Source organism: Drosophila eugracilis, unplaced genomic scaffold (genome assembly GCF_018153835.1).
Source record: "Drosophila eugracilis isolate 14026-0451.02 unplaced genomic scaffold, ASM1815383v1 contig_2166, whole genome shotgun sequence".
Classification (NCBI taxonomy): domain Eukaryota; kingdom Metazoa; phylum Arthropoda; class Insecta; order Diptera; family Drosophilidae; genus Drosophila; species Drosophila eugracilis.
In genome coordinates, this window is record NW_024573051.1 from 53,823 (window position 1) to 74,051 (window position 20,229).

Sequence of the window (20,229 nt, forward strand, 5' to 3'; positions counted from 1 at the left end):
AACTAAGGACCTTAGCTGTACGAAAAAGGGAACTTAGTCGGCAGGCCGATCGCATGCCAGTGAAAATTGCTAGCGATCGCAAAATGAGCATAACTCACCATACCAGGAACGAATGGGACCCAGGCACGGCCCCCAAAGGCGGGTATGCTGAGTCGGCATGTAGAAAGACTAGGGTAATCTAAGAATCACCCAAGATTTCTACCGTTTCCCTGTTACTTCTCAGTAGTGTTAACTTGTGTAAGACACCGATATCGGAGTTTTTTCCAACCATTTTTCCATTTGGGGGTTGCACTTGATCCTAGCCTTGTGCAATGGGTTAGTGTGCCCATTTTCTTTGCCGACTGCTTCAAATCTTGCTCCGGAACTGAAATCCCTTAACAAATGGATGTACAACGGCAGAGTCGCTCGAAAAACGGCTTTTCGGGCCGAGCGACACCGCTAATTAAAGGGACACTTGACCAATCGAAGGTATACCCCAAGATCAGTACAATTCATTTGACTCTAATTTCGCATTTTAACTGATCCAGATCAGTAATATATGTATATTCGCTATGGGCGCGATTCGTTTGGTCCTGAAAATATTATCCCTTTACAAAAGGGTTTCCAAAAGAGTGTTTTTTCAACATTGTTTTAATTAGTATTAGTGTGTCCAATTTTGGAATGCTGTGTATGACGGAGCGCATGTCTTTATCGTCTACTTGTACCAACATACAATTTTCCTCTTCTGTCGGCAAAGAATATTGGGAACCAGAGGTAACCCATTTATTCGTCTAAAAAATGAATATTCATTATATCCAATACATTCGAATGTTTTTTATTTATTTTACTTATTACAAATATATAATACCTTTAATTGGGGAACTGTAATCCTGTGCATGGCATCCTTTTCCAACATTTGAGTTACGAAGCTTTTCAAATTTGGTCTAAAAAACAAGAAAAAATGTTTAATTTTTAATGTTAAAAATTATTTAAAGAATTTTATACTTGTCCCAATATAAGAGTTTCGGGTGCTCTGAAGGCTGGAGTTCCGCTTGTCGATTCATTGCTTATATTGGCATCTTCTCCGAAAAATTCGTTACAAACACCTAGATCAGCTATTTTGACATGCCCAGATTCAATTAACAATAAATTTCCTGGCTTAATGTCAGCGTGGATAATTTTTTTGAAAATGCACTGTTAGAAGATAAATGTTGTAGTTCGTAGAATTAATAGAAGCACCATAGAGGTAAGTGCACACTAGATATTAAGTAATTTAATGTACCTGAAAGCTATAGTTATATAGTTAAGCTAACAATTCATATTAAGAAACAATATATACAACTATACAACAATTATAAATAACAAACAAATAACCCTTCCTTCTCTAGTTTGTATTGGCGGCAATTCACCTTTTCGTTTAGTGAGGAATAATGAAGTTACTTTTAATATTTAGTAGTGCACGTTTAATTAATCTTGTGTGTTTCTTAAGCAACTTCAACAAATATGTTCATCAATAAACACAAAACAACTACTAAGAAGATGTACAGATAGTTATGTAGCACTAATAATAAAGTTTATAGTACTAAAAATAATACAAATCGCATTGGAAGACAACGTAGAGCACAACAACGTAATGCAAAACAGCGTTGTTTTAGGGAAGACAACGAATTTGCCATCCTTAATTAATAAATAAATTTAACATATGATAGGTTTAGTTCTCACAAAAATAAGTTGCCAGATAATTTGTGCTCCAAATAATATGAGGAACTGCAAAAGTCAACTGCTCAAAACATTTGTCTTCATGATCCCAGCTATACCTGAAAAATTTTTGTGAGGTAAAAGACTATTGTAGCCTTTGTGACCGGATGAACTTTCTGAAGTAAGACGATATGCCTATCTTCGTAGTTTAGGCTCGAATTTTGTAGCCGCCTGCCAAATCTCAAAAGAGACAGCAATTGGCTTCCTTTTGATAGAGGGCTGTTAGGTTAGAGTGCGGCGATTTCCGCAGCAAAATGGCAAAGCTGATTTCTTTAAAACTAGAGTACGCGATTTAATCCTGCACGGTGAGAGGACCAACTCATCGAGAACAATTCCCATTCCGAAGGAAAATAAGGCGCTCCATATGAACAAAATTGCACCGAAGCTTTCCGAAGATAATGTTTTGCAATTCGTTCGCGTTCATTATGTTTCTTTCTCTTCGATTTGAGCCTGTCTTGGTATAAAGCCCCGGATCTCTTCCTCTTCGCTATCATTCACGATTTTCTTTTTAATTATATATAGAAACGGACCTGAAGAGTTCATTAAAAACTTGAACTTATGCCACCTAATTCATAAGAGGTTCAATACATATAGCCGAATATACCGTTCGGCTGGCATAACACTTTAATCTATTTTATATATATTTAATTTATTCGAATATATTTTCACAAATAAAAAATTGTATATGAGCTACAGGTCACGAATGTAGCTTTATTATTATATATATTTCTTTTTAACGTGTGCAAGCTATATTCATTTTTGCCAATTATAAGTAGCTCTCTTATTTTATTCAATTTTTGTGTATGTTTGTTGAAGCCGAAAAAAATTTTGAAGGTCGCTAGCACAGAACGTCAAGGGTGTCTTTTTTCGGCACCCGAATCACACTCATACATTTCGAGTGTGTGTCGCACTCATGAACAGCAAGAAAAGAGCACACACCCGGAGTGCACAGATCGCTTTGTGCGTTTTGGGTGTTTGCGTTTTTGACACCCGCTCAATTCTATGCACATGATCCTAATGCACAGACACCCGACCCACTCATAGCAAATGAAGCGAGTGTCTGAGACACCCATGTTTTTGGGAAAAGTGAGTCGGGTGTCTTGAAAATGAGTCGAGTGTCTTGAAATGAGTCGGGTGTCTTGAAATGAGTCGGGTGTATCCTTTCCTATACCCCTGGCCTTAAGCTCAATGGGCGAATGCAAATAATATGACGGCGATAGCCGGAGAAAAGTTTATGAAGCTAAGTGCTCTTTATTCAAATAATTATAAAAGAGAACTAAGGACCTTAGCTGTACGAAAAAGGGAACTTAGTCGGCAGGCCGATCGCATGCCAGTGAAAATTGCTAGCGATCGCAAAATGAGCATAACTCACCATACCAGGAACGAATGGGACCCAGGCACGGCCCCCAAAGGCGGGTATGCTGAGTCGGCACGTAGAAAGACTAGGGTAGTCTAAGAATCACCCAAGATTTCTACCGTTTCCCTGTTACTTCTCAGTACTGTTAACTTGTATAAGACACCGATATCGGAGTTTTTTCCAACCCATTTGGGGGATGGACTTGATCCTAACCTTGTGCAATGGGTTAGTATGCCCATTTTCTTTGCCGACTGCTTCAAATCTTGCTCCGGAACTGAAATCCCTTAACAAATGGATGTACAACGGCAGAGTCGCTCGAATAAACTCTTTTCGGGCCGAGCGACACCGATAATTATAGGGACACTTGACCAAAAGGACCATAGCTGCTGGGAGGATCTACTTTTCCAAAACGAAAGCAAAACCAAATATCACCTAAGACCAACCGTGAAACATGGCGTGGGAAGTGTAATGATCCGAGGGTGCGTTCTTATAAAAGTGTCCATCGAAGGTATACGCCAAGATCAGTACAATTCATTTTACTCTAATTTCGCATTTTAACTGATCCAGATCAGTAATATATGTATATTCGCTATGGGCTTGCCTTCCTTATTTTCAAGAAATACAATAAACCACTTTTTTCTTTGAGAATTATATTTATATGTCCATGCTGGATGGGCAAAGTGAGTATACGAGTATTCTTATTTTAATCATTGAGAAAATCATACCATTGCAAGTTAAGTATGATTACAATAAAAATTCCAATAACACAAAGTAATACAAAAGTTTAATCACATTTTAATTAATAACATTTAGGTCAATTAATATTATTATATTTATCTTCGTTAGATTGGTCTGGACAATGTTCCGTAAGGGATGGAAGCAGAGCATCAGCCGAAGGTTGCCTGCAAAAAACAAAAATACATATAACTATCAATACTTTTTTAAAGTGACTTTAATACCTATCTGTAAGCATGTGACAGGAAGCAGGTGCTGAATTAGATCGACCTGCGCGGACAAACGAAATCCGCGATTCGTTTGGTCCTGAAAATATTACCGCAGATCCCTTTACAAAAGGGTTTCCAAAAGAGTGTTTTTTCAACATTGTTTTAATTAGTATTAGTGTGTCCAATTTTGGAATGCTGTGTATGACGGAGCGCATGTCTTTATCGTCTACTTGTACCAACATACAATTTTCCTCTTCTGTCGGCAAAGAATATTGGGAACCAGAGGTAACCCATTTATTCGTCTAAAAAATGAATATTCATTATATCCAATACATTCGAATGTTTTTTATTTATTTTACTTATTACAAATATATAATACCTTTAATTGGGGAACTGTAATCCTGTGCATGGCATCCTTTTCCAACATTTGAGTTATGCAGCTTTTCAAATTTTCAGAAACTAAATAGTGTTCTGGAAATACTACAGAATCCCGTTTTATTTTATCATACAATAACGGCACCGAATTTGCTAAAAACGGTACATTTCCAAAAACCAAAGAATATAGAGTTGCACCTAGTGACCACACATCTGCTGCTTTTCCACAATATTTGGTCTAACAAACAATAAAAAATGTTTAATTTTTAATGTTCAAAATTATTTAAAGAATTTTATACTTGTCCCAATATAAGAGTTTCGGGTGCTCTGAAGGCTGGAGTTCCGCTTGTCGATTCATTGCTTATATTGGCATCTTCTCCGAAAAATTCGTTACAAACACCTAGATCAGCTATTTTGACATGCCCAGATTCAGTTAACAATAAATTTCCTGGTTTAATGTCAGCGTGGATAATTTTTTGAAAATGCACTGTTAGAAGATAAATGGTAGAATTAATAGAAGCACCATAGAGGTAAGTAAACACTAGATATTAAGTAATTTAATGTACCAGAAAGCTATAGTTATATAGTAAAGCTAACAATTCATGTGATGTATAATTGTGATGGAATATTCGATATGAAACAATATATACAACTATACAACAATTATAAATAACAAACAAATAACCCTCTCTAGATTGTATTGGCGGCAATTCACCTTTTTGTTTAGGAGGAATAATCAATAACTTTTAATATTTAGTAGTGCACGTTTAATTAATCTTGTGTGTTTCTTAAGCAACTTCAACAAATATGTTCATCAATAAACACAAAACAACTACTAAGAAGATGTACAGATAGTTATGTAGCACTAATAATAAAGTTTATAGTACTAAAAATAATACAAATCGCATTGGAAGACAACGTAGAGCACAACAACGTAATGCAAAACAGCGTTGTTTTAGGGAAGACAACGAATTTGCCATCCTTAATTAATAAATAAATTTAACATATGATAGGTTTAATTCTCACAAAAATAAGTTGCCAGATAATTTGTGCTCCAAATAATATGAGGAACTGCAAAAGTCAACTGCCCAAAACATTTGTCTTCATGATCCAAGCTATGCCTGAAAAAATGTTGTGAGGTAAAAGACTATTGTAGCCTGTGTTACCGGATGAACTTTCTGAAGTAAGACGATATGCCTATCGTCGTAGTTCAGGCTCGGATTTTGTAGCCGCCTGCCAAATCTCAAAAGAGACAGCAATTGGCTTCCTTTTGATAAATGGCTGTTAGCTTAGAGTCCGGCGATTTCCGCAGCATAATGGCAAAGCTGAATTCTTTAAAACTAGAGTACGCGATTTAATCCTGCACGGTGAGAGGACCAACTCATCGAGAACAATTCTTATTCCGAAGGGAAATAAAGCGCTCCATATGAGCAAAATTGCACCGAAGCTTTCCATAAAAATGTTAATACTGCGCTCCGGAAGATTGCGAAAAAGCTCCACCCAAGCTGCAGTCCAAAAGCCTATTAGCTAAGTGGGAGAGAGTCCTCGAGACACCAGATCCTCAGGGCTTAAGTCTGCTCGAACGTGGTGCCATGACATTACATCTGTCCATTCCTGAATTCGCGCAATTCTCTTGGATACAAAACTCAAAGGGTATGTAGAGAATATGCTTTTTGGAGAAGAGGTGTTCTTCTAGCAATAAAGCAGCTGATGACTCCAACTTAGGTATAGTGGTGCAAAGCAGTCAGGCTTGCACTGCTGTTACGCCTTTGTTAAAAGTACAATTCTCGAATGAGCTTCGAGTTCAGTTTAGAAAACTGTTTGCAAAATTGTGATCAAATCCAATCATTCCAACCTGACTATCAGACTGACAGACTGACAGACTGACAGACTGACAGACTGACAGACTGACAGACTGACAGACTGACAGACTGACAGACTGACAGACTGACAGACTGACAGACTGACAGACAGACTGACAGACTGACAGACTGACAGACTGACAGACTGACAGACTGACAGACTGACAGACTGACAGACTGACGGAGCTGACAGGCGACAGACTGACAGACGACAGACTGACAGACTGACAGACTGACAGACTGACAGACTGACAGACTGACAGACTGACAGACTGACAGACTGACAGACTGACAGACTGACAGACTGACAGACTGACAGACTGACAGACTGACAGACTGACAGACTGACAGACTGACAGACTGACAGACTGACAGCGACAGACTGACAGACTGACAGACTGACAGACTGACAGACTGACAGACTGACAGACGACAGACTGACAGACCTGACGGGCTGACAGACGACAGACTGACGGGACTGACAGACGACAGACTGACAGAGACTGACAGACTGACAGACAGACTGACAGACTGACAGACTGACAGACTGACAGACTGACAGGCTGACAGGCTGACAGACTGACAGACTGACAGACTGACAGACTGACAGACTGACAGACTGACAGACTGACAGACTGACAGACTGACAGACTGACAGACTGACAGACTGACAGACTGACAGACTAACGGACTGACAGACTGACAGACTGACAGACGACAGACGGACAGACTGACGGGCGACAGGACTGACGGACTGACAGACTGACGGACTGACAGGCGACAGACTGACAGGCTGACAGACTGACAGACTGACAGACTGACAGACTGACAGACTGACAGACTGACAGACTGACAGGCGACAGACCGGCAGACTGACAGACTGACGGGCTGACAGACTGACAGACTGACAGGCTGACAGCGACGGGCTGACAGGCGACAGGCTGACAGACTGACAGACTGACAGACTGACAGACTGACAGACTGACAGGCTGACGGGCGACGGAGCTGACGAGGACTGACAGACTGACGGGCTGACAGAACTGACAGACTGACAGACTGACAGACTGACTGACGAACAGACTGACAGGCTGACGGACTGACAGGCTGACAGACTGACAGACGGACAGACTGACAGACGCGGCTGACAGACTGACGAGACTGACAGACTGACAGACTGACGAACTGACAGACTGACAGACTGACAGACCGACGAGACTGACAGACTGACAGACTGACAGGCGACAGACTGACAGGGGCGAGCTGACAGGACTGACGGGCTGACAGGCGGCAGACTGACAGACTGACAGGCGACGGACTGACAGGCGACAGAGCGACAGACTGACGGAGCTGACAGGGCTGACAGGGCTGACAGACTGACAGACCGGGCAGACGGGGACAGACTGACGGACTGACGGGCTGACGGGCGGCGGGCTGACAGACGGCGGGCTGACGGACGACGACAGACGACGGACTGACAGACTGACGGGCGGCGGGCTGACAGGCTGACAGACTGACAGCTGACGGGCGGCAGACTGACAGCCGACGGGCTGACGGGCTGGCAGACTGACAGGCTGACGGAGCTGACGGGCGGCAGGCTGACGGGCGACGGGCGGCGGGCGGCGACGGGGGCTGACGGGCGGCGAGGCGACGGGCGACGAGGCGGGCGGCGGGCTGACGGGCTGACGGGCTGACGGGCGACGGGCGGCAGGCTGACAGGCGACGGGCTGACGGGCGGCAGCTGACGGGCCGACGGGCTGACGGGCGGCGGGCGACGGGCGGCGGGCGACGAGCGGCTGACGGGCGGCGGGCGGGCGACGGACTGACGGGCGACGGGCTGACAGACGACGGGCGACGGGCTGACGGGCTGACGGGCGGCGGCGGGCTGACGGGCTGACGGGCGGCGGGCGACGGGCGACGGGCGGCGGGCTGACGGGCGACGGGCGACGGGCTGACGGGCTGACGGGCTGACGGGCGGCGGGCTGACGGGCGGCGGGCGGCGGGCTGGCGGGCGGGCGGGCGACGGGACGGGCTGACGGGCTGACAGGCTGACGGGCGGCGGGCGGCGGGCGGCGGGCGGCGGGCTGACGGGCGGCAGGCGGGGGCGACGGGCGACGGGCTGACGGGCGGCGGGCGGCGGGCGACGGGCGGCGGGCGACGGGCTGACGGGCTGACGGGCGGCAGGCGACGGGCTGACGGGCGACGGGCTGACGGGCGGGAGCTGACGGGGCTGACAGGCTGGCGGGCGGCGGACTGACGGGCGACGGGCTGACGGGCGGCGGGCGGCGGGCGACAGGCGGCGGGCGACGGGGCTGACGGGCTGACGGGCTGACAGGCGGGGGCGGACGGGCTGACGGGCTGACAGGCTGACAGGCTGACGGGCGGCAGGCGGCGGGCGGCGGGCTGACGGGCGACAGGCGACGGGCGACGGGCTGACGGGCTGACAGGCGGCAGGCGGGCGGCAGGCGACAGGCGACGGGCGGCAGGCGACGGGCTGACAGGCGACAGGCTGGCAGGCTGGCAGGCTGACGGGCTGACGGGCAACGGGCTGACGGGCGACGGGCGACAGGCGACGGCGGGCGACGGGCGACAGGCGACGGGCGACGGGCTGACGGGCGGCAGGCGGCGGGCTGACAGGCGACGGGCTGACAGGCTGACGGGCGGCGGGCGACGGGCGGCGGGCGACAGGCGGCGGGCGACGGGCGGACGGGCTGACGGGCTGACAGGCTGACGGGCGGCAGGCGACGGGCGACAGGCTGACGGAACGACGGGCGGCGGGCTGACGGGCTGACGGGCGGCGGGCGACGGGCGGCAGGCGACGGGCTGACGGGCTGACGGGCTGACGGGCGACAGGCGGGCTGACAGGCGGCAGGCGGCGGGCGGCAGGCTGACGGGCTGACGGGCGGCAGGCGGCGGGCGACGGGCTGACGGGCGACAGGCGACGGGCGGGCGGCGGGCTGACGGGCGACGGGCGACGGGCGACGGGCGACGGGCGACAGGCTGACGGGCAACAGGCGGACGGGCTGACGGGCAACGGGCTGACGGGCGACGGGCGGCGGGCAACGGGCAACGGGCGGCGGGCAACAGGCAACGGGCTGACGGGCGACAGGCAACGGGCGGCGGGCGGCAGGCAACGGGCGACAGGCAACAGGACGGGCGACAGGCAAGCCGGGCGGCAGGCGACGGGCAACAGGCAACAGGCGGCGGGCTGACGGGCAGCAGGCGGCGGGCGACGGGCGACAGGGCTGACGGGCGGCGGGCTGACGGGCGGACGGGCGACGGGCTGACAGGCGACGGGCTGACGGGCGACGGGCGACGGGCTGACAGGCGGCGACGGCGGGCGACGGGCGACGGGCGACGGGCGGCGGGCTGACGGGCGACGGGCGGCAGGCTGACGGGCTGACGGGCGACGGGCGACGGGCGACGGGCGACGGGCTGACGGGCGACGGGCGGCGGGCGACGGGCGGCGAGGCTGACGGGCTGACGGGCGACGGGCTGACGGGCAACGGGCGACAGGAGGCGGGCGACGGGCGACGGGCGGCAGGCGGCGGGCGACGGGCGACGGGCTGACGGGCGGCGAGGCTGACGGGCGACGGGCGGCGGGCTGACGGGCGGCGGGCGACGGGCGACGGGCGACGGGCGGCGGAGCGACGAACGGCGGGCGACAGGCGGCGGGCTGACAGACTGACGGGCGACGGGCGACGGGCGACGGGCGACGGGCGGCGGGCTGACGGGCTGACGGGCTGACGAGGCTGGGCGGGCGACGGGCTGACGGGCGACGGGCTGACGGGCGGCGGGCTGACAGGCGGCAGGCGGCAGCTGACGGGGCGACGGGCGGGCAGCTGACGGGCTGACGAGGCTGACGGGCGGCGGGCTGACAGGCGGCGACGGGCTGACGGGCTGACGGGCGACGGGCGACGGGCGGACGGGCTGACGGGCTGACGGGCGACAGGCTGACGGGCGGCGGGCGGCGGGCTGGCGGGCTGACGGGCGACGGGCGACGGGCGGCGGGCGGCGGGCGGCGGGCTGACGGGCGGCGGGCGGGCGACGGGCGACGGGCGGCGGGCGGCAGGCGACGGGCTGACGGGCGGCAGGCGGCGGGCGGGCGACGGGCGGCGGGCTGACGGGCTGACGGGCGAGGCGGCGGGCGACGGGCTGACGGGCTGACGGGCGGCGGGCTGACGGGCGGAGGCGCAGGCTGACGAACTGACGGGCTGACGGGCGACGGGCTGACGGGCTGACAGGCAGGCGACGGGCGGCGGGCTGACGGGCGACAGGCGGCGGGCGACAGGCGGCAGGCGACGGGCGACGGGCGGCGGGCTGACGGGCGACGGGCGACGGGGCGAGCAGGCGGCGGGCGAGGCTGACGGGCGGCGGGCGGCAGGCGACGGGCGGCAGGCGACGGGCGACAGGCGGCAGGCGACGGGCGACGGGCGGCGGGCGACAGGCTGACAGGCGGCGGGCTGGCGGGCGGCGGGCGACGGGCGACGGGCGACGGGCGACGGGCTGACGGGCGGCGGGCTGACGGGCTGACGGGGCTGACGGGCGGCGACGGGCTGACGGGCGGCAGGCGGCAGGCTGACAGGCGGCAGGCGGCGGGCTGACGGGCGACGGGCGGCAGGCGACGGGGGCGGCGGGCGGCGAGGCGGCGGGCGCGGGCGACGGGCTGACGGGCGACAGGCGACGGGCTGGCGGGCTGACGGGCGGCGGGCTGACGGGCGAGGCGCGGCGGCGGGCGGCGGGCGGCAGGCTGACAGGCGGCGGGCTGACGGGCGGGGGCGACGGGCTGACGGGCGACGGGCGACGGGCGACAGGCGAGCGGGCTGAGGCGGGGCTGACAGGCGACGGGCGACGGGCTGACGGGCGACGGGCGACGGGCGACGGGCGACGGGCTGACGGGCGGCGGGCTGACGGGCGGCGAGGCGACAGGCGGCGGGCTGACGGGCAGCGGCGGGCGGCGGGCGACGGGCTGACGGGCGACGGGCAACGGGCGACGGGCGACGGGGCGGCGGGCAACGGGCTGACGAGGCGGCGGGCTGACGGGCGACGGGCGGGACGGGCGACGGGCGGCAGGACGGGCTGACGGGGCTGACAGGCGACGGGCGACGGGCGGCGGCGGGCGGCAGGCGGCGGGCGGCGGGCGACGGGACGGGCGGCGGGCGACGGGCTGACGGGCGACGGGCGGCAGGCGGCGGGCGACGGGCGACGGGCGACGGGCGACGGGCGGCGGGCGGACGGGCGGAGGCGACGGGCTGACGGGCGGCAGGCGACGGGCTGACGGGCGGCAGGCGACGGGCGGCGGGCGACGGGCGGCGGCAGGCTGACAGGCGACAGGCGACGGGCTGGCGGGCGGCGGGCGGCGGGCGACAGGCGGCAGGCTGACGGGCGGCGGGCGACGGGCGACGGGCGGCGGGCGGCGGGCGACGGGCGGCGGGCGACGGGCGACGGGCGGCAGGCTGACGGGCGGCAGGCGGCGGGCTGACGGGCGACGGGCTGACGGGCGAGGCGGGCGACGGGCGACGGGCTGACGGGCGGCAGGCGGCGGGCGGCGACAGGCGGCGGGCGACGGGCGGCGGGCGACGGGCGACAGGCGGCGACGGCAGGCGGCGGGCTGAGCAGGCGGCGGGCTGACGGGCGGCAGGCTGACGGGCGACGGGCGGCGGGCGGCGGGCGGCGGGCTGGCGGGCGGCGGGCGGCGGGCTGACGGGCGACGGGCTGACGGGCTGACGGGCGGCGGGCGGCGGGCTGACGGGCGGCGGGCGGCAGGGGGCTGACGGGCTGACGGGCGGGCAGACTGACGGGCGGCGGGCGACGGGGGCGACGGGCTGACGGGCTGACGGGCTGACAGGCGACGGGCTGGCGGGCTGACGGGCTGACGAGGCTGACGGGGGCTGACGGAGGCTGACGGGCGACGGGCTGACGGGCGACGAACGGCGGCGGCTGACGGGCGACGGGCGGACAGGCTGACGGGCGACGGGCGGCGGGCTGACGGGCTGACGGGCGACGGGCGACAGGCGGGCAGGGGCTGACGAGGCGACAGGCGGCAGGCTGACGGGCGACAGGCTGACGGACGACGGCGGCGGGCGACGGGCGACGCAGGCGACGGGCGACGGGCGGCGGGCTGACGGGCGACGGGCTGACAGGCGGCGGGCGACGGGCGGCAGGCGACTGGCGGGCGAGGCGGCAGGCTGACAGGCGGCGGGCGACAGGCTGACAGGCGACAGGCGGCGGGCTGACGGGCTGACGGGCGACGGGCTGACGAGCTGACAGGCGGCAGGCGACGGGCGGCGGGCAGGCTGACGGGCGGGCGACGGGCGGCGGGCGACGGGCTGACGGGCGACGGGCGACGGGCGACGGGCGGCGGGGGCGGGCTGACGGGCGGGAGCTGACGGGCTGACGGGCGGCAGGCGACGGGCGAGTGACGGGCTGACAGGCGGCGACGGGCTGACAGGCGGCGGGCTGACGGGCGACGGGGCTGACGGGCGACGGGCTGACGGGCGGCGGGCGGACGGGCTGACGGGCTGACGGGCGGCAGCAGGCGGCAGGGCTGACGGGCGGGCTGACAGGGCAGGCGACGGGCGACAGGCGGCGACGGGCGGGCGCGGCTGGCGGGCCGACAGGGCTGGCGGGCGACGGGGCTGACGGGCGACGGGCGGCAACGGGCGGCGGGCTGACGGGCTGACGGGCTGACGGGCGGCAGGCTGACGGGCTGGCGGGGGCGGCGGGCTGACGGGCTGACGGGCTGACGGGCGACGGGCTGACGGGCTGACGGGCGACGGGCTGACGGGCTGACGGGCGGCTGACGGGCTGACGGGCTGACAGGCGACAGGCAGGCGGCGGGCGACAGGCGACGGGCGGCGGGCTGACGGGCTGACGGACTGACGGGCTGACGGGCGGCGGGCGACAGGCGACGGGCGACGGGCGACAGGCAACGGCGGGCGGACGGGCGACAGGCTGACGGGCTGACGGGCGGCAGGGCGACAGGCGACAACGGACGGGCTGACGGGCGACGGGCGACAGGCAACAAACAGGCAAGCGACGACAGGCGACGACAAACAACAAACAACGACAAACAACAGGCAACAGGCAACAGGCAACAGGCAACAAACAACAGGCGACGGGCAACGGGCAACAAACGACGAGCGACGGGCGACAGGCAACGGGCAACAGCAGGCGACGGGCAACGGGCGACAGGCGACAGGCGACAGGCAACAGGCGACAGGCGACAAGCGACAGGCAACAAACGACGGGCAACAGGCGACAGGCAACAGGCGACAGGCAACAGGCAACAGGCAACAAGCGGCAAACAACAAACGACAGACAGCGGGCAAGGCAAAACAACAAGCAACAAACACAAACAACTGACAAGCGACAGACTGACAAACTGACAAGCTGACGAACGGGCAACAGGCAACAGACGACAGCAAACAGACGGCGGCAAACAACGGACAGCTGACGGGCTGACGGGCGACAGGCGGCAGACTGACAGGGCAACAACTGACGGGCGACGGGCTGACGGGCGACGGGCTGACGGGCTGACGGGCTGACGGGCGGCGGGCTGACGGGCTGACGGGCTGACGGGCTGACGGGCTGACAGGCGGCGGGCTGACGGGCTGACGGGCTGACGGGCTGACAGGCGGCTGACGGGCGACAGGCGACGGGCGGCGGGCGACGGGCTGACGGGCGGCAGACTGACGGGCTGACGGGCTGACAGGCTGACGGGCAGGCGGGCAGGCGGCGGGCTGACGGGGCACGGGCGACGGGCTGACGGGCGGGGCTGACGGGCGGCAGGCTGACGGGCGGCGGGCGACAGACGACGGGCGGCGGGCGGGCTGACAGGCGGCGGGCTGACGGGCGGCGGGCGACGGGCTGACGGGCTGACGGGCGACGGGCGACGGGCTGACGGGCGACGAGCTGACGGCGGCGACGGAGGCAGACGGCGGGCGGCGGGCTGACGGGCGACGGGCTGACGAGCCGACGGGCTGACGGGCTGACGGGCTGACGGGCGGCGGCGGACGGGCGGCGGGCTGACGGGCGACGGGCGGCGGGCTGACGGGCTGACGGGCGACGGGCTGACGGGCTGACGGGCGACGGGCTGACGGGCTGACGGGCGGCGGGCGACGGGCTGACGGGCTGACGGGGCGGGCTGACGGGCTGACGGGCGGCGGGCTGACAGGCTGACGGGCTGACGGCGGCTGACGGGCGGGCGGCGGGCTGACGGGCTGACGGGCGGCGCGGGCGACGGGCGCGCGGGCGAGGCAGGCTGACGGGCGACGGGCTGACGGGCGGCGGGCTGACGGAGCTGACGGGCGGGCGACGGGCTGACGGGCGGCGGGCTGACGGGCGACGGGCTGACAGGCGGCGGGCGGCGGGCGACGGGCGGCGGGCTGACGGGCAACGGGCTGACGGGCTGACGGGCGGACGGGCGACGGGCTGACGGACTGACAGGCTGACGGGCGACGGGCGGCGGGCGGCAGGCGACGGGCTGACGGGCGGCGGGCGACGGGCGACGGGCGACAGGCTGACAGGCGGCGGGCTGACGGGCTGACGGGCTGACGAGGCGACAGGCTGACGGGCGGCGGGCGGCGGGCGACGGGCTGACGGGCTGACGGGCGGCGGGCGGCAGGCGAGCGGGCTGACGGGCGGCGGGCTGAGGCGGCGGGCGGACGGGCTGACGGGCGACGGGCGACGGGCGACGGGCTGACGGGCGGCGGGCTGACGGGCGACGGCGGGCTGACGGGCGACGGGCTGACGGGCTGACGGGCTGACGGGCGACGGGCGACGGGCTGACAGGCGACGGGCTGACGGACTGACAGGCGACGGGCTGACGGGCGGCAGACTGACGGGCTGACGGGCGACGGGCTGACGGAGCTGACGGGCTGACGGGCTGACGGGCTGAACGGACTGACAGAGCTGACGGGCTGACGGGGCGACGAGACTGACAGGCTGACGGGCTGACAGGCGGCGGGCTGACGGGCGACGGGCGACGGGCTGACGGGCTGACGGGCTGACGGGCTGACGGGCTGACGGGCGACAGGCGGGCGACAGACGAGCGGGCTGACGGGCGGGCTGACGGGCGAGCGGGCGACAGACTGACGGACTGACGGGCTGACGGGCTGACGGGGCGGCAGCTGACAGGCTGACGGGCTGACGGGCTGACGGGCTGACGGGCTGACGGCGACGGGCTGACGGGCTGACGGGCGACGGGCGAGCAGCTGAGCGGGCTGACGGGCGACGAACTGACAGGGACGACGGGCGGCGGGCTGACGGGCTGACGGGCTGACGGGCTGACAGACTGACGGGCTGGCGGGCTGACAGGCGACAGACTGACGGGCGGCAGGCTGACGGGCGACGGGCTGACGGGCGACGGGCGGCGGGCGGCGGGCAGAGCTGACAGGCTGACGGGCGGCGGACGAGGCGACGGGCGACGGGACAACGACGGGCGACGGGCTGACGGGCGACAGGCGACGGCGACGGGCGACGGACTGACGGGCTGACAGGCTGACGGGCGGCAGACTGACAGGCGGCTGACGGACTGACAGGGCTGACGGAGCTGACGGGCTGACGGGCTGACGGGCTGGCGGACTGACGGGCTGACAGGGCTGACGGGCGACGGGCGACGACGGGCGACGGGCTGACGGGCGACGGCCGACGGAGCTGACAGACGGGCCTGACGGACTGACGAGACTGACGGACTGACAGACTGACAGGCTGACGGGCTGACGGGCTGACGGGCTGACAGACTGACGAACTGACGGGCTGACGAACGACGAACTGACGGGCTGACGGGCTGACGGACTGACAGACTGACAGACTGACGGAGCTGACAGGCGGGACTGACGGGCTGACGGGCTGACGACTGACGGGCTGACAGACTGACGGACTGACGCGGGCTGACAGACTGACGGGCTGACGGGCGGCAGACGACAGGCTGACGGGCGACACGGGCTGACGAACTGACTGACGAGACTGACAGACTGACAGACTGACAGGCGACGGCGGACTGACAGACTGACGGGCTGACAGGCTGACGGGCGGACAGGCTGACGGGCTGACGGGCGGCGGGCTGACGGGCGACGGACTGACAGACGACGGGCTGACGGGCTGACGAACTGACGGGCTGACAGACGACGGGGCTGACGGGCTGACGGGCTGACAGGCTGACGGGCTGACGGGCTGACAGACTGACGGGCTGACGGGCTGACAGCTGACGGGCTGACGGGCCGGCAGACTGACAAGGCTGACGGGCTGACGGGCTGACGGGCGACGGAGCGACAGACTGACGAGCGGCGGCTGACGGACTGACAGGCTGACGGGCTGACGGAGCTGACAGACTGACGGGCTGACGGACTGACAAGGCTGACGGGCTGACAGACTGACAGGGCGACGGGCTGACAGGCGACGAGCTGACGGGCTGACGGGCAGACAGGCGAGACTGACAGACTGACGGGCCGACGGGCGACGGGCTGACGGGCCGACGGGCGACGGACTGACGGGCGACGGACTGACGGACGACAGACTGACGGGCGACGGGCTGACAGACTGACGGACTGACAGGCTGACGGACTGACGGGCGACGGGCGGCAGGCTGACGGGCTGACGGGCTGACGGGCTGAAGCGGCAGGCTGACAGGCTGACGGGCGACGGGAGCTGACGGGCGACGGGCGACGGACTGACAGGGCTGACGGCGGCAGACTGACGGACTGACGGGCGGACTGACGGGGGCTGACGGACTGACGGACGACGGGCTGACAGACGACGAGACTGACAGACTGACGGGCTGACGGACTGACAGACTGACAGGCTGACAGACTGACGGGCTGGCAGACTGACGGAGCTGACGGGCTGACGGACTGACGGGCCGACGGGCTGACAGACTGACAGCTGACGGGCTGACGGACGACAGGCTGACAGACTGACAGACGACAGACTGACAGACTGACAGACTGACAGACTGACAGACTGACAGACTGACAGACTGACAGACTGACAGACTGACAGACTGACAGACTGACAGACTGACAGACTGACAGGCTGACAGACTGACAGACTGACAGACTGACAGACTGACAGACTGACAGACTGACAGACTGACAGACTGACAGACTGACAGACTGACGGACTGACAGACTGACAGGCTGACAGGCTGGCAGGCTGACGGACGACAGACTGACGGGCGACAGGCGACAGACTGACAGACTGACAGACTGACAGACTGACAGACTGACAGACTGACAGACTGACAGACTGACAGACTGACAGACTGACAGGCTGACAGACTGACAGACTGACAGACTGACAGACTGACAGGCTGACAGACTGACAGGCTGACGACCGACGGACGACAGACTGACGGGCTGACGACAGACTGACAGGACAGACTGACGGGCGGACAGACTGACAGGCGCCGATAGACTGACAGACTGACAGGCTGACAGGACTGACAGGCGGCGGAGCTGACAGACTGACGAGACTGACGGGCTGACGGGGACAGACTGACGAGCTGACGGGCGACAGACTGACAGACTGACAGGCTGACGAGCTGACGGACTGACAGACTGACAGACTGACGGGCTGACGGGCTGACGGGCTGACGGACGACGGGCTGACAGACTGACAGGCTGACGGACTGACGGGCGACGGAGCTGACAGGCTGACAGACTGACAGACTGACAGACTGACAGACTGACAGACTGACAGACTGACAGACTGACAGACTGACAGACTGACAGACTGACAGACTGACAGACTGACAGACTGACAGACTGACAGACTGACAGACTGACAGGCGGGCGACGGGGCTGACGGCAGCGACGGGCGACTGACAGACTGACAGACTGACAGACTGACGAGCTGACAGACTGACAGACGGGGGCTGACAGACTGACAGACTGACGGAGCTGACGAGCTGACAGGCGACAGACTGACAGACTGACAGACTGACAGACTGACAGACTGACAGACTGACAGACTGACAGACTGACAGACTGACAGACTGACAGACTGACAGACTGACAGACTGACAGACTGACAGACTGACAGACTGACAGACTGACAGACTGACAGACTGACAGACTGACGGACTGACAGACTGCCAGACTGACAGACTGACAGACTGACAGACTGACAGACTGACAGACTGACAGACTGACAGACTGACAGACTGACAGACTGACAGACTGACAGACTGACAGACTGACAGACTGACAGACTGACAGACTGACAGACTGACAGACTGACAGACTGACAGACTGACAGACTGACAGACTGACAGGCTGACAGACTGACAGACTGACAGACTGACAGACTGACAGACTGACAGACTGACAGACTGACAGACTGACAGACTGACAGACTGACAGACTGACAGACTGACAGACTGACAGACTGACAGACTGACAGACTGACAGACTGACAGACTGACAGACTGACAGACTGACAGACTGACAGACTGACAGACTGACAGACTGACAGACTGACAGACTGACAGACGGACAGACTGACAGACTGACAGACTGACAGACTGACAGACTGACAGACTGACAGGCTGACAGACTGACAGACTGACAGACTGACAGACTGACAGACTGACAGACTGACAGACTGACAGACTGACAGACTGACAGACTGACAGACTGACAGACTGACAGACTGACAGACTGACAGACTGACAGACTGACAGACTGACAGACTGACAGACTGACAGACTGACAGACTGACAGACTGACAGACTGACAGACTGACAGACTGACAGACTGACAGACTGACAGACTGACAGACTGACAGACTGACAGACTGACAGACTGACAGACTGCCAGACTGACAGACTGACAGACTGACAGACTGACAGACTGACAGACTGACAGACTGACAGACTGACAGACTGACAGACTGACAGACTGACAGACTGACAGACTGACAGACTGACAGACTGACAGACTGACAGACTGACAGACTGACAGACTGACAGACTGACAGACTGACAGACTGACAGACTGACAGACTGACAGACTGACAGACTGACAGACTGACAGACTGACAGACTGACAGACTGACAGACTGACAGACGGACAGACTGACAGACTGACAGACTGACAGACTGACAGACTGACAGACTGACAGACTGACAGACTGACAGACTGACAGACTGACAGACTGACAGACTGACAGACTGACAGACTGACAGACTGACAGACTGACAGACTGACAGACTGACAGACTGACAGACTGACAGACTGACAGACTGACAGACTGACAGACTGACAGACTGACAGACTGACAGACTGACAGACTGACAGACTGACAGACTGACAGACTGACAGACTGACAGACTGACAGACTGACAGACTGACAGACTGACAGACTGACAGACTGACAGACTGACAGACTGACAGACTGACAGACTGACAGACTGACAGACTGACAGACTGACAGACTGACAGACTGACAGACTGACAGACTGACAGACTGACAGACTGGACAGACTGACAGACTGACAGACTGACAGACTGACAGACTGACAGACTGACAGACTGACAGACTGACAGACTGACAGACTGACAGACTGACAGACTGACAGACTGACAGAATGACAGACTGACAGACTGGCAGACTGACAGACAGACAGACATTATAGGGTCGGAAACGCTTCCTTCTATCTGTTACATACTTTTCAACGAAAATAGTATACCCTTTTACTTTACGAGTAACGGCAGCATCCTGCCACGCCCACTCTAACGTCTACAAATCGCGAAAAACTAAAGTAGCTGAAATCTAAGGAACTATTAGAGCTAGAAAAATCAAATTCAGTATGTATAATCTTTGGATGCTAGCGCATCTTATAGTAGTATTATTATCCGGCCTCTTTCACCCATACGCTGACATCTCGGTAACTATAAGTGATAGAAAGTTCGGATTAAGCATGTTCGTTTTTATGACGATCTCAATGCGAATTGTT

At 59.8% G+C, this 20,229-nt stretch overlaps 2 protein-coding genes across 6 annotated transcripts in view; both read right to left on the reverse strand.

Moving 5' to 3' along the window:
- Nucleotides 1-581: 581 nt before the first annotated feature.
- LOC108103324 (calcium/calmodulin-dependent protein kinase kinase 2-like) lies at nucleotides 582-1,109 on the reverse strand. The gene is made up of 3 exons (XM_017208756.2): nucleotides 985-1,109; nucleotides 848-923; nucleotides 582-770 (listed from the first exon to the last, which is right to left on the reverse strand). Exons 1-3 carry the CDS (start codon nucleotides 1,041-1,043, stop codon nucleotides 582-584), a joined length of 324 nt encoding a protein of 107 aa, XP_017064245.2. The 5' UTR covers nucleotides 1,044-1,109.
- Nucleotides 1,110-3,861: 2,752 nt separating this feature from the next.
- Nucleotides 3,862-20,229, reverse strand: part of LOC108103325 (calcium/calmodulin-dependent protein kinase kinase 2-like) — a 165,448-nt gene continuing 149,080 nt past the window's right edge. For all 5 annotated transcript variants that reach the window (XM_041818441.1, XM_041818440.1, XM_041818439.1 and 2 more), the window contains 4 exons: nucleotides 4,713-4,900; nucleotides 4,418-4,651; nucleotides 4,054-4,340; nucleotides 3,862-3,996 (listed from right to left, as the gene is read on the reverse strand). In XM_041818441.1, coding sequence (XP_041674375.1) covers nucleotides 3,909-3,996; nucleotides 4,054-4,340; nucleotides 4,418-4,651; nucleotides 4,713-4,900 — 797 coding nt within the window. In that variant the 3' untranslated portion in view covers nucleotides 3,862-3,908. The remainder of the gene's footprint in view (nucleotides 3,997-4,053; nucleotides 4,341-4,417; nucleotides 4,652-4,712; nucleotides 4,901-20,229) is intronic.

Bases quoted from the DNA above. Each gene is read 5' to 3' on its own strand.
- LOC108103324 (XM_017208756.2), bottom strand. From the start codon at position 1,043: ATGAATCGACAAGCGGAACTCCAGCCTTCAGAGCACCCGAAACTCTTA. The intron at 924-984 runs GTATAAAATTCT...CTTGTTTTTTAG, and splicing joins AAACTCTTATATTGGGACAA to ACCAAATTTGAAAAGCTTCG. The intron at 771-847 runs GTATTATATATT...TTCATTTTTTAG, and splicing joins TTACAGTTCCCCAATTAAAG to ACGAATAAATGGGTTACCTC.